Here is a 13721-nt window from a genome sequence, read left to right on the forward strand (position 1 = left end):
TCACACAAGCACATAAAGAATTGAAGACACTGATGCCATTGAGAAATCTATACCTGAAACCACTTGGCCAACTTGGCCTCTTTCACATTACGCATTATGTCCTTAAGCCTTTGCTCTCCAGCGACATCCCTTAACTTATCCTCTATAGACACACACTACTCCCGCTCCAAGTCTGGCTGCCTCTGTATCACCCTACTCAACTCTATCCCAATACCACCCCACCACACCACAGCCCCATCCCATCCCAACTTCCCACTATCTACCGATTGTGGCATCATGGGCGAGAGAGAGGGGGAGGACCCAAACAAAGCCTTGATTCTCGCTAAATCCTCAGCTGATGGGCAACCAGACCATGCAGCACTCCTCATGACTTTATGGGCTTCCTCTGGTTTCACTGGCACCTTTCAATTAGGTGACCATTTTAGATTTAAAAAGGACGACAATACAAACAATGGCCTGACTTCAGTCGCCAAAGCCAAAGGTCAACTGGATTTCAGTGACCTCTGAACCCCACCAGAAAGTTTTAGGACAAAGTACAATCCAAACAGCATTTATCTATTGTCATCATTGATGTGATGTTTTTTTTTTTTGCATGCTGTTCTCAAAAATGGCGTTATGATTAAAATACAGAGGAACAATAAGAACATTTTTCAACTGTGAGAACCAATGACAACCAAACAATTTACCCATAATGCAAAGCGTGCAAAACATTAGGCAATCAGTTCAGGAAAAGGAGGGAGAAAAAACTTTCTGGGGAAAGCTTCCTGTTGCTAGGCAAACAAACCTATAACAAGGGTGTATGCTTTCTATTAGGCATTTTATAACATGCTTCCCTATATAACTGGCACCCTAAAAGGAAAAGTAGCATATGTTTATGGGATGGTGCGGTCATAAAAGGGCTGCAGCATTTGTGCAGGTGAGTGATACATGGCCATGTAGGTACTCAACTCACTTCCTATTGGGTGTTGCATTAGGCTATGTTTTCCACTCTTGCAACAGCTTATTTTTATAATTGATTGGGAGCAAAGAAAATACACACAAAAAATGTCAGGGCAGTAAGCCAGTCATTGTACAACACAGTTAATGAGACCACCCAAGATATGACTGTGCTAAATTTAATTGTTAACAGCCATTGAAATGAAAGAAGGAAAAAAGTGACACACACACTGACACAGTAGGATACAGCAGGATACAGTATAAATACACAACTACAATCCATGCTTATTTTTTTCTGAGTCTTATTACAATGGTTGAATTGTATTTATTCAGATTTTGTATGCAAACAAGGTCTGATTTGTTGCATTCACTGTAAACGCTGCAGATATCGGCTCAATCATAAATTACCTTTAAATGTGAACCACGCTACAATTCAGATATTCTGCACTACGGATTGAATGGAGGCCCTATTCAGTATGGGCAGATAGCAGATTATAGTGCTTTCAGCCCATAACAACTGATTCATTTAACCATTGTGAGCTACATAATCCAAACTGATCCTGGGCAGAACACTGATTTGACTATCTTCACTTTTGTTCAATATAATTACAAAAGATCATGGCTTAGTAGTGAATGTGATAGGATCCCTATAAGTGAGGGCCTGAGGTTATACTGTTTAGGCAAATTCTCTTCACTCTTTATAGAACATTAAAGTCCCACAGATATCTCCTCTTGGACAGAGCTGTTGAATTCTGTCACGGATCCCTCCGGAACTTTCATTATGCACACCAGGCCCCGATTCCAAGTGATTAGTTATTGTATAAGTGTGTCCTTGGTTTACCAGTGTCCTGTCGATTATTGTTACAATGTCCGTTGGTTCGTGTGAGTACCTGTGCTGGGTGTTTGGGCTTTCGTGGCATTGTGGATTGCGCATATGATTACGGGTCTCCTCCCTAGTGTTAATCATTATGCGCTTGTGTTATGTATTTTAGGTACTCTTCACTCTTCTGTTTGGGTTTCAACCCTGTGTTTTGTGTGGTGTTTGTTTGGTCTTCGTCCCCGTGCCTTTACACGGCACGTCGTCATTTGGGTGTAATAAAAAAAACTATTACACATTCCTGCGCCTGTCTCCCGAATCATTCATACCAGCGTGACAAATTCAGTGTTGTGTTTCAGCGGATATGCAAAGTGCTGTCTATAACGGGTTTCCCCACATGGACCCCCAGGGCATCCAGCTGAGTCATGTGGTGAAGACTGCCCAAGGCCCTAGGCGCTGAAAAACTCCCCTTGACTTGGAATTTCACTAAACTCAAGTTATTCACGATGACCAGGTCATGAGATGCAAATTGCCAACATAGGCTGCAACATGACTTCTCCATTTGAGAACTGAAACTTTAATCTTTTGGTTAAAGTATTATATAATCTATACGGAAATGAAGATTCATCAGAAAGGGTTGTCGGCTTTACAAGTCACAGAAAGGACTAGCACAATGACTGCAAAGCCATAAAATACACAAAGTTTACCCCGCAAAATAGAACAGTCAAGTCAATCTCATCATTAGATGGAGAAATTGTAATGAATGTCTCTTTTGTTGTGCAATCGATTGAGAATTAGGGTAATATGATGGTATTATGAGATCACAGTCAGATTGTACAGATTGTTCTCTATTGAATGCCAGATCAATTAGATGTCTAATGCAATTCAAAATTATACGTTCTGGTATGACAATGTAGCGGTACAATAACATTGAATTAGTGACCTCTCCTCTCTCATGTGTATCTAATAAGATGTCCGAGAATAAACCAGGAGGAATGTGAAGGGCAGCAAAGAGCACAGTTCATTCTATTACAGTATTGGACCTGTTACCCAATGGAATTTGACCAATAATCAACTTATTTGTCGTCTGACCAAAGCACCTGGACTGAACTCTGTGCTGACCACCCTCAACCGCAAGGCTCTCCAGAGGGTAGTGCTGTTTGCACAACGCATCACTGGGGGCAAACTACCTGCCCTCCTGGACACCTACAGCACCCGATGTCACAAGAAGACCAAAAACATCAAGGACAACAACCACCCGAGCCACTACCTGTTCACCCCGCTATCATCCAGAAGGCAAGGTCAGTAGTACAGGTGCATTAAAGCTGGGACCGAGAGACTGAAAAACAGCTTCTATCTGGCCATTAGAGTGTTAAACAGCCATCACTAACATAGAGAGACTGCTGCCAACATACAGACTCAAATCTCTGGCCACTTAAATAAATGAACTTAAGAAAGGTATCACTAGTCACTTAAATAACGCCATTTAATAATGTTTGCATATCTTACATTACTCATTTCATATGTATATACTGTGTTCTATACCATCTACTGCATCTTGCCTATGCCACATAGCCATCACTCATCTGTATATTTATATGTACTTATTCATCCCTTTACATTTGTGTGTATAAGGTAGTTGTTGTGAATTTGTTAGATTAGTTGTTAGATATTACTGCATTGTCAGAACTAGAAGCACAAGCATTTCGCTACACTTGCATTTACATCTGCTAACCATGTGTATGTGACCAATAATATTTGATTTGATTTGATATAGACGGATGAATGGTCATCAAGTGCACGACGGGGCAACGTCTTTGGTTGTGTCTCCTGTTGCATGCAGTAAAAGATCATTGGATGTATCGTGTGCTACGGCTGCAGCCAGCGCCATGCCGCCATGTCTTTAGTATCGGGGGAGGATGAGTTGGTTTAGATGAAAGGGAGGTTGGGTGGGTGGAGAGAGGTATGGTTAAAGAGTAGGGTGGAGGGTTTGGAGAGATGGGTTGAGGGCCCCTAGCATGGGTCTGTAATTTAGAGCTACTGCTCTGAACTGGCCCAGCCACCTCACAGACACCGAGTCCTCACTTGGCAGAAGTGTCGCCACATTTCACCACAGCCCAGCCAAACACACAAGCAACTTGCTCAGAGGGAGAAAGAGCCATTTGAGGTGGAGGTGAAAAAATGAACCTTGAGGGTTGGATTTTTTTTTTAATTTAAAGGAGAGGAAATTTAAAAATCCCTCTGGTCTTCTTCAGGACGGCCCAGTCTAAAACGCGGACCACTCCCTTTACATTTAAATATAGCCTGAGCCTTCTAAAAATAGCCCAGTCCTCTCAGCCCTCTATTTTTAGCTGGAGTCTTGCTGATTTAATTCTGTCAGCAACTTTCAATGGGGCAGAGCGAGGCTACGCTGGAAAGAAAAGGTCTCCTGTTCCAGTTTTTCTTTTTTTTTTACAGCTTGGCTGGCTTGACGTCAGCTGGGTTCAGCATACACGGTTCCAGACGGCAGCCGCCCTGTCCTGCAGTGGAGCCTGCGTGCGGAGACACTCTCATGAACACAGCTATTGTGCTCTTCAGTGTGTCGGCCGGAGGCCTCAGGGTAGCTCCTAAAACATTTTCCACCATTTTTGCAGAGGGACTGTTGTAACACACAGCGAGGCGTTGTCTCTCTGTGCCAGAAGATCATGTTGCGCAATAGGTCCTATTATCGCAGGGTTCACACAATCACACTCTCCACTGACGCTATGTTACCTTTGCTGCTTTCAAGTCTTTGGGGGTTGAAGCACTTCTAAAAAAGCCCTATCCCTGACCATCAACATCAAAACAATAATGACACTGAAGGGAGTCATTTCACTTTTGGCACTTTTTCTTCCAAGTCAGAAAGGTATCTGGCCCATGCTTCATTGGAACTCATGCTTCAGACAGTGAGGGAGTGTGGATATTTTATGAGTGCCCAGAAGCCTAGATGTGAGAGAGTCGAAAGGTCAGGTCAACCGGTCATTTGAGGACCTTTTTGGAAGGAGGTCACGTGTCCAAAGCCAATTCCACGGCTGTGCTAAATTGACACTTGATAGAAAGGTTGCTGCCCTCACCAGATACTGTTATAGGATGATCAAACTCTGCCATTTTACTTCAAGTACACCTGCCCAGTTGACAATAATGTGTGTATTCGTTCTGTGGTTTTGCTCACGCACTTGCATTGTTGCTTTGTCATGGTTCATTGTCATTATGCTAAGCTCTTTTTTTCACTGAGGGGCTACAGGGGACTTAACTAGCAATAGTTTAACAAGGGAAAGTCAAACAACATGATTCTAGACTGTTTGGTGTGCTATTGACGTAGTTGCTATGGGACCTGCCCTACACAGCAAAACACTATCCACTCCCTTGCAGCCTCTGTGTCTTGAGTCAACTGGAACCTGTGGGCAAGGACAGTTCCAGACGCAGTTAGTCTGTCAGACCAAGTTCAACGATGCACCACTTTATCAGCACCATGCGGTGCCTTGTTACATGCCTGGGGGGAATGTTGTACCAAAATAACCTCTCATTGTTTCTTCATTTCCTGACACTTCAGTGTTGACCCCATTCTCTCAATATTGAGTACCCATATGACCGCCATACAACAGTGGCAGAGAGAACACTCTGTTCACTCACATCTGCTGTAAACCTCCTTTCTCTGTGTGTAATTGAGGCCCGGTTTAGCACTACTCCGCTACAGTTTATGATGTTTAAACAAAGCATTGATCCTAGTCTGATTAAAGTGTTGAATGGGGTGATGATAAAACAAATGGGATTCTTTGCGTAGCGCCTCTTTGATTTGGTCTAGATTGCAGCATGGCATGAGATCATAAAACGCGCCTGGTGTCTTTTCATTTCTGTTTATAAGCAGCTTTTCTGTGACCTCAGACTCTAGTCTGGCGCTCGTCTAGGTGAACGTTACTTGACTACGCTGTCTCTTAGCTATGGGTGGTAGTGGGGCTATGAGACTCTGGGGTTATGAGTGGCATTGACAGCAGACATTCTGTACCTGCCGACCTCCCCCGACAGACTAGAAGGCAGACAGACACAGTGGCTGTGTGGGTGGCAGCCATCACAGCTGCACACACAGATCAAGGCTTTATGTGTGTGAGCATTAAAAAGTAGGCTAAACTGGGTGGTAGGCTATGCTAGTATGTCTTCAACTCCTTCTGTCTGTCTGTCAGTCAGTGTGGAGAGAAAACCAAACTTCTCTTTCAGCTGTTTTCCTTTGCAAGTCTCGGTCCAGTCTCTCATTCTACACACTTTAGAATAGTCTGACTCTACTTTACTGCACTCGGAACATAACATGTATTGCATGGAAGGACTGCTATATTAAGTACACTCAATGCCAACTAAAGTAATAGAACAGCATGTTATAATTATTTTAAACTCATTATATTATTAATTGCATAAAAAGCTGTCTATGTTTGAGATGGGAATGAGAGACAAGCAGTGTTATTCCATTAGGCATATTCTTTGAGAGGTTAGAGAGGTTAGTTAAGGACCATATCACCGCCACCTTACCCAACACCCTAGACTAGGGCTGGGCGATATAGCCAAAATATCATATCACAGTATTTTTTTTTATTTTTATGGAATGTCGATATTTGACTGTATTTTATGTTTTTGAATAATAAAAGTTCTAAATTTGATTTATGAGTAGTGCGTGACCCTACGGTGGCAACACATCAATTCTGAGTGAATTTAAGGGGTCTTTCTCCATTCTGATAGTTTTCTACTGTTCAATTAAACATCAACCCAAAACTATTTCATGCATTTCCATCAACTTCTTCATTTCCTGCACTAATTTGAGATCATTCCCACACTGCCAGGTAGGACTGCACAATATGGGCAAAAAAACGAGGCCTTATTTTTAAACAAATGTTGCAATTGCGATTTGACTTTGGGTGAACTGTTGGAATCATCAAAATAAAATGTTTATTCTAATTCTATTGTTAGAATATAAATAATAGTGGGCACTTTGAATACAGTTTTGTTTGACATGACAATGAATGAAAATGCCAGGGAGGAGTTACTGTGAAAGAGTAGGAACCAAAGTGATGGTCAGTGTTTCATGGGGGACCCTATAATCTTTGGCTACATTAAATGTTTCTTCATGTGGCCAACATATTCATGCTTTGCCTATTCCTCTTTGATTTAGAAGATACTGTTGCGCAAACAACATCCCAATTAGGCCTACACCGGCACTGGTATCAGGCTGTATTAGCTAGCTATGTTTGCTCTAACTCAAAACATTTATTAGCTAGGTATCTATCCAGCTAACTAGTGATTAGCGTTAGCAGATTACACGATTTAGCTAAAACTTGCTAAGAAAAGACAAACTAGCTGTTTGCAGATGTAAGAAACACAAACTAATAGTGTATTTATAGAACGCTTATGGACTCATACTGAACAACAATATAACCCCAACATGAAACAATTACAAAGATTTTACTGAGTTACTGTTCATATAAGGAAATCAGTCAATTGAAATAAATTAATTAGGCCCTAATCTATGGATTTCACATGCCTGGGCAAGGGTGCAGCCATGGGAGGCCTGGGTGATGATGAGATAGCCTACAGGGAGGAGGTGAGGGCCCTGGCGGAGTGATGCCAGGAAAATAACCTCCCCTCAATGTCAACAAAACGAAGGAGCTGATCGTGGACTGAGAAACAGCTTCCATCTCCAGGCCATCACACTGTTAAATAGTCACCACAGGCTAACCTATGCCCAGTACCCTGCCCTGAACCTTAGCCACTGTTCTAGCCGGCTACCACCTGGTAGTCTACCCTGCACCTTAGAGACTGCTGCCCTATGTACATAGAGTCATTGAACACTTGTCACTTTAATAATGTTCACGTACTGTTTAACCCACTTTATATGTACATACTGTATTCTAATCACAGCTCATCCTATAAATATTCTGCTGTACACCCATGTTATATTCATATACTGTCCATACTGTCTTTACACACCATTATATGTATATATATATATATATTTATATTCCGGTGTCTGACATTGCTCATTCTGATATTTCTTAATTTCTTATTATTATTTGTTTTAAATCTAGATTATGTGTGCATTGTTTGTATTGTTAGGTGTAACTGCTCTGTAGGAGCTAGAAACACAAGCATTTTGCTACACTTGCGATAATATCTGCAAATCTGTGAACACGACAAATAAACTTTTGATTTCTATTATTTTATTAGGCAGTATTATTTCTGCAGTTTACTCTATTAGATTATGGCTTTTGTAGGCCTAATTGGGATCATTCATGATTTGGCATTTGCACACACATGATTATCCCCAATCATATAGTCTGCTGCTTCACTGAATTGTTCTATTGCATTTTATAAATCAAGCTCTTATCTTAAATTCCCTTTTACTTAGCTCCAATGTATGTGTGTGTGTGTGTGTGTGTGTGTGTGTGTGTGTGTGTGTGTGTCTTTTGCCTGCCTACAATGCTTCGCGCTGGAAAAGAGCGCCATATTGGGCCATGCAAATGCACGTTTGAAAAAGAAACCCGCGAGCACTTTTCGCGCCACTCCACCCGCATTCTTTACATTCCAGCGGTGCTGCTTCCAGGTGGTGTTGTCTAGAAGGGATATAGCTTTTGTCAATATTGACTTTTCGTAGCAGGTTTAGGAAAATTTACGCAGCAGGCTATGATAATGAACGTAGCAAGTTATGAGAATTAGGTTATGGTTAGGAAAAAAGTCAGGGCTAGCTAAAATGCTAAAACAAATACACTTTTGACTCAATTTGGCAAAAGCGGTATTCCATCTAGACATGACAATCCCAGGCACGAGGTGCAAGACGTGACAACCTAGGAGGAGTCCGTGGGTGATTCTCGTTCTCTCAAAGTGATGATGTGGTGATGATGTGTAATTAAAACAACAATAACAAATATGTTCAATTAGAGCAAATAATGGCAAATTTCCATGTCCTGAGTGACTTCTAATAATACTCAGTATTGTAATAACGTTTTCCTTCAGGGATATGTCGTGATTTATTGATTAGTTTGTTTTTTCTAAAGCCCACACACATTTATTTTTAAAGCCCACACACATTTCTCAGCATCATGCATGCATAAGCAGCAGAGGCAGGAATTCTCAATTGTGCCATGACTCATCATCTCTGTGTGACTGTTACGCAGCATCCAGTGTCTCAAATCCACCCATACATGGACAATGACGAATCCGGAGGATACCCGTACGTAGTGGAATACACGTCAGTAGCCAAATGCGATTGGTTCAGGTTGTGATCATTATTTTAAAAAGAAAACGTCTTGATACACTGATAGAGAGCCAGCAACGATTTTCTGGCTACCCTTTGCAGTTTCTATAGCAATGTGACGCAGGTTTTACGGATTCACGTTGTAGGTGTACATGGCCATGTGTATGTGGCCATCCCCCTCCATTAAAGTGGAGCAGAAATAGGCTCAGATCTGGGCATGATGCTGAGAATGAACACTTCTATAATCGTCCTGTGTCTCTTGCAACTAAAAATATGCCTTCTATTTAAGGAATGCATGAAACTTTATTTTAGGATCAATCGGAGCTAATTTGGATGTAAAATCCCTGTCTTACCTGTCTACAGAAGTAGGCATATCGGCTATATGGTGCCTCATGTGCTTGCCTCTCTTATTCCAATACATCTTAATAGCTAGAAGGGTGATTCAATTTCAAATGTAGATCGCTCTCTCTCTCTCTCTCTCACACACACACACACACACACACACACACACACACACACACACACACACACACACACACACACACACACACACACACACACACACACGCCTCATGTGGAAGACTCAAAGGGCCATTTGTTTGGATGTCTGTCTGGTTGCAGGGCAGCCACGAGCCAGTACACAAGTATGATGCATACCTTGGAGCAACACACTGGATTACATTTAAGCCAGCCCAGTGCTACCCAGGGCTCCTTGTCATGGTATCATTGCTTACATGTAACGCCTCCCAACATGTACAACGTGCTGCAGGGATGAATGACACAGGCTATTCTAAAGCCTTATCATACCAGCTTACTGCCTATTTAGTCTTGGACACTGACCTGTGGTTACCATAGTGACCTAATTATAGTGTGTGTGACCAATGATCCAGCACACCTACTACTAGGGCTACTTTCACGGTTCACTTTCTCTCCCTGCCTGCCCCCTGTCTATTTTCCTCTGCAGAGGACATCCCTGCCTCACTCCTCTTGATAGAAACTTGCAAGTGTAGTTACAGTGGTTATACATTAGGTTATGCTCACTGTTTGGACATAGGCATTTGTATATTGAAAGGGCACGTAGTATAGCCTTCACGATGTAGTTTTGGACTGCAGATGTACAGTTTAGCTTGTTCCCCTCCCTCCCCAGAGGCATTTGCTTATGACCATGAATCCCCTCTGCATTCTGCAGCTTTTCTTAGTCTATATTGCAGCTCTCTGTCCAATTATTTGGCGAGAATATTTGGCGCTAATTGTCTACTACAACATTATTACTAGGCTACAGCTCAATACAAGTCAAACCAGTGAGTGCTTAACCCAGTGGCATCCTTGTGTCTCTGATGTCCCAACCTGTGTTGGCACAAACCCTAAGCCTTATCTACATCAACCAACTGTCTGTTCCCGGTGTCCTAGCCAGGCCCACTTTATGGCGGATCCTGTGTTTGTCAGAGAAGTGTGCTTTCAAAGACATTAAGTTAACTGCCGTCTGTGATAATTTCTCGCTGTACTCTGAGGCACACGAATGGTTCAGGACAGCTGCCAAGTCAAACAAGTGTCCCACGTCACTGGCCCTATAGGGAGTCACAGTCCCCTCCGGGGCAGGGTGTCACAACAGTACTGGTCACCACGTTAAGGATGTCACATCCAGGATGTGACGTAGTTACCAGTAAGCCAGGAGACGTGGCTGCACCCTCAACTACCTGTAAACCCACACGCAGATACACACTGTTGGTTTGCACAAGTGGTTTTGAAAGAGGTTAAATTCAGCCAACAATATAAGGAAGGAGGATATGCCATGAGCTATGCCACAATCCTGGCTTTCATCAGTTAGTTCCTCCTTGAGGGCCTATTGTGAGAGAAAATCCGGTTGAAACTACAGTACTGCCTTGTCTCAACCCATTTGGTTAGTCCATATTTATCTTTTTACACAACAAAAACCCCTAACTGGAATTTGACCTGACTTTTTATATGAACTGCACAAGAAACTATTCAACTATGGTTCAGTTGAAGGGATCCATTCTTTACATATAGGCCGATTAGGGACTTAGACATCAGATGCTTTCAGCCATCTGTGCATGGCATTTGAGTGATGAATGCTTTCTGGATATCAAACTGTAGGCTACTGTGGACGCATCACAGCATCAGAAAGCTACTGTCTGGCCTGAAATAAACAGTAAATCTCAACAATGTGCATGAAAGTGTAAGATTGCATGTAATAATGGTGTTGTGAAGCAAACATTTTGGTGAGCAATAGCAAGACATTAGTTAGTTATAACATTAGTTATAAGTTAGTTATAACATAGTTCATATACATTAGGATGAGTGTCAATTCAAACTCCATCCTTGTAGAAACAGTATATAGGTTACATATTATTTATTTATGGCCTAGATTAAATGGTATAAGTACAGCATTTCAACTGTTTTAAGAAGTGTTGCTGTTTCCAAGTCTGAATTTCAGACAGGACACAGGTGAATATAAGATAATGTATTGCCTAATCAAGCATGTATAGGCCTACTAATTACTGTCTGATTGATTCACAGCTGGAGTGAAGTCCAGAATGTACAATACTGTACAGTATTACAGTATTGCACCCCCCTTTCCCACAAGATAAAGCACTCAGAGAATTAAAACGTTCAGTTCAATAATTTATTCAAATAGGTTTAACATTAAATTCAGCAATGCAGTTAGTTCACTGTCATATATTACTCAGTTCAACTTAAATAATAACAATACATTAGTTTGATGTGTCAATGTCAAATACATTGTGGCAAAGTTTGGACCCTCTTAACTGACAGACATTGGGCTATGAGTGTAGCCAGAATACCTGATCAATATATTTCACACAATAACAATCCATAGGCATTGTTGCTCTGAAGACACTTCTCCAATGCTCATAACATCCAACAGTAGAGCACTGAAGTCATTCACATTGCATTTCATCATAAATACCCCGACTTCCACGTCGGATAGCATAGGGTTAAACCCAGTTTCAAGTCTGTATTCTCAGTGATTATGTTGCTTTGTCCCTCCTCTGCATAAACGAAACTGCAAATCAGTTCCCACGCTATGCTGCCGCCCACGGTTGCTCCAAAATGGCTGGGCAAACAGCAGTGAGTCTTCTCTACAGTTCGTCTTTACTCCCCACTCCAGCGGATACTTTTCCTTTCCGCAGAGGATGAGAACTGGGGTCCGATGCGTTATGGATGCATGTGCATTGTCCCTTGGAACATGCGCATTCCCAGCTCCGTCACTGGGTAGCGGCAAGGGGTAGGCAGACACAGGCCTATCGATAATGCCCCTTGAATGCCTTTCTCATTCTTGAAGAATGACGACTTGTTTAGTTTCACGACTTGTTTACTTTCACGTTTCTCAGCGAGGGTCGTTAGTTCAGCGCTCCTGCAGGGCCAGATAAGGCACCCACTGGTTCTTGCAGCGGCTCTCCTCGCAGTAGTTGCCCACGTCCTGTAACGCTTGGCATTTCAGAGATTGGCACTGGGTGTTCTGTAGACAAAAAGTGGGAGATATCGTTAGGTATGTCTTCAATGAGAAAATCATGATGACATTAGGGAATTTCGATTATTTTGATGTATTCAATATTAACAATAAGCACAAGATTAATAACTATGCTCGAGGCCTATTGCGCGTTCAATGTAATCAAAATAAGAAGACAGCAGGCTGTACTTACAGTGACAAGGATGCAGTGCAGATCTTTGGGCTCGTTGCCGTTGCTGTCAACGGTGCTTGGCTCGCCAAGAACCTGAGCGAGGCGCCTGATGCCGGAGACTCTCAGTATGTTGATGTCGTTGTCGCAGCAGAAGGCTTGGATGAGCGTGAAGTGAATCTGCAGTGCGATGTCATCCTCGTCTTCCTCATCCGTCGCCAGAACACACAAGACTACACTATCAGGATCACTGCAGAAAGAAAGAATAGCACATTAATTATATTTTCGATTTAGCAAATATAGATAAATAGCGCATCATGGTTGCAGCTATGTTGCAATGACCCATATTACGAAATGGGCAATAATATGATAGAATTTACAATAACACTTACACATTCATCAGTTTTGCAGACTCGTAGACTCCCAAAGTCAGGCAGTCTTGTTGCTGCGCTGCCACCAGCAGCTCTTCTAGTGCTTGACTCACGGTCTCCATCCTTCAAGAAAAATACATTCTGTTAGTCATGCACCACAATTTCGAATAGGCTACTTTAAACTGATGAACTGGGCACTATTCAGTGCTGAGGCTATATTTCACGTTCCACTGCCAAACCATCTAGCCGATTGTCAATGCACACAGTATGCATACAGCAAGCTGTGGGCTATTCTGCGCGACAAATGTGCAATAACTTACTTTTTCTCAGTGATATTGCATCCCAGTTCTTCCAGAGTCATATTGAAATTCGTTAATTGTATAATCCACAAGGATAATCTCCAATGAGTATATTCCCGAATCAAGGTTTTACAGAGCGTCCTTGGCAAATCAGTAATCCAATACGGTATAGGTTCCCTTGCAGTGTTTCAGTGTAAACTCGCTCGCTGTTGAATTGCAAAATCCTTCTAATAGCTCTGACTGTGGCTCAGTTGTTTCTGATACAGCAGTGCAAAACTCAAGGGTTATATCCACGCTCATGCTAGGCGTGGCGTTACTCAGCCACTACTTCCCTGATTGGTTCATTGGTGTACTAGAATCCCCACTCTTTTCAATAATTGGCTG

General features: G+C 42.2%; 1 protein-coding gene across 1 annotated transcript; it reads right to left on the reverse strand.

Moving 5' to 3' along the window:
* Window positions 1-11638: 11638 nt before the first annotated feature.
* On the reverse strand, window positions 11639-13679 carry LOC139367993 (growth arrest and DNA damage-inducible protein GADD45 beta-like). The gene is made up of 4 exons (XM_071106495.1): window positions 13359-13679; window positions 13060-13161; window positions 12692-12917; window positions 11639-12507 (listed from the first exon to the last, which is right to left on the reverse strand). Exons 1-4 carry the CDS (start codon window positions 13397-13399, stop codon window positions 12394-12396), a joined length of 483 nt encoding a protein of 160 aa, XP_070962596.1. The 5' UTR covers window positions 13400-13679; the 3' UTR covers window positions 11639-12393.
* Between the last annotated feature and the right edge of the window lie 42 nt (window positions 13680-13721).

The sequence above is a fragment of the Oncorhynchus clarkii genome, chromosome 1 (assembly GCF_045791955.1).
Source record: "Oncorhynchus clarkii lewisi isolate Uvic-CL-2024 chromosome 1, UVic_Ocla_1.0, whole genome shotgun sequence".
Classification (NCBI taxonomy): domain Eukaryota; kingdom Metazoa; phylum Chordata; class Actinopteri; order Salmoniformes; family Salmonidae; genus Oncorhynchus; species Oncorhynchus clarkii.

Bases quoted from the DNA above. Each gene is read 5' to 3' on its own strand.
- LOC139367993 (XM_071106495.1), bottom strand. From the start codon at position 13,399: ATGACTCTGGAAGAACTGGGATGCAATATCACTGAGAAAAA. The intron at 13,162-13,358 runs GTAAGTTATTGC...TTTTTCTTGAAG, and splicing joins TGCAATATCACTGAGAAAAA to GATGGAGACCGTGAGTCAAG. The intron at 12,508-12,691 runs GTAAGTACAGCC...TTTTGTCTACAG, and splicing joins TGCACTGCATCCTTGTCACT to AACACCCAGTGCCAATCTCT.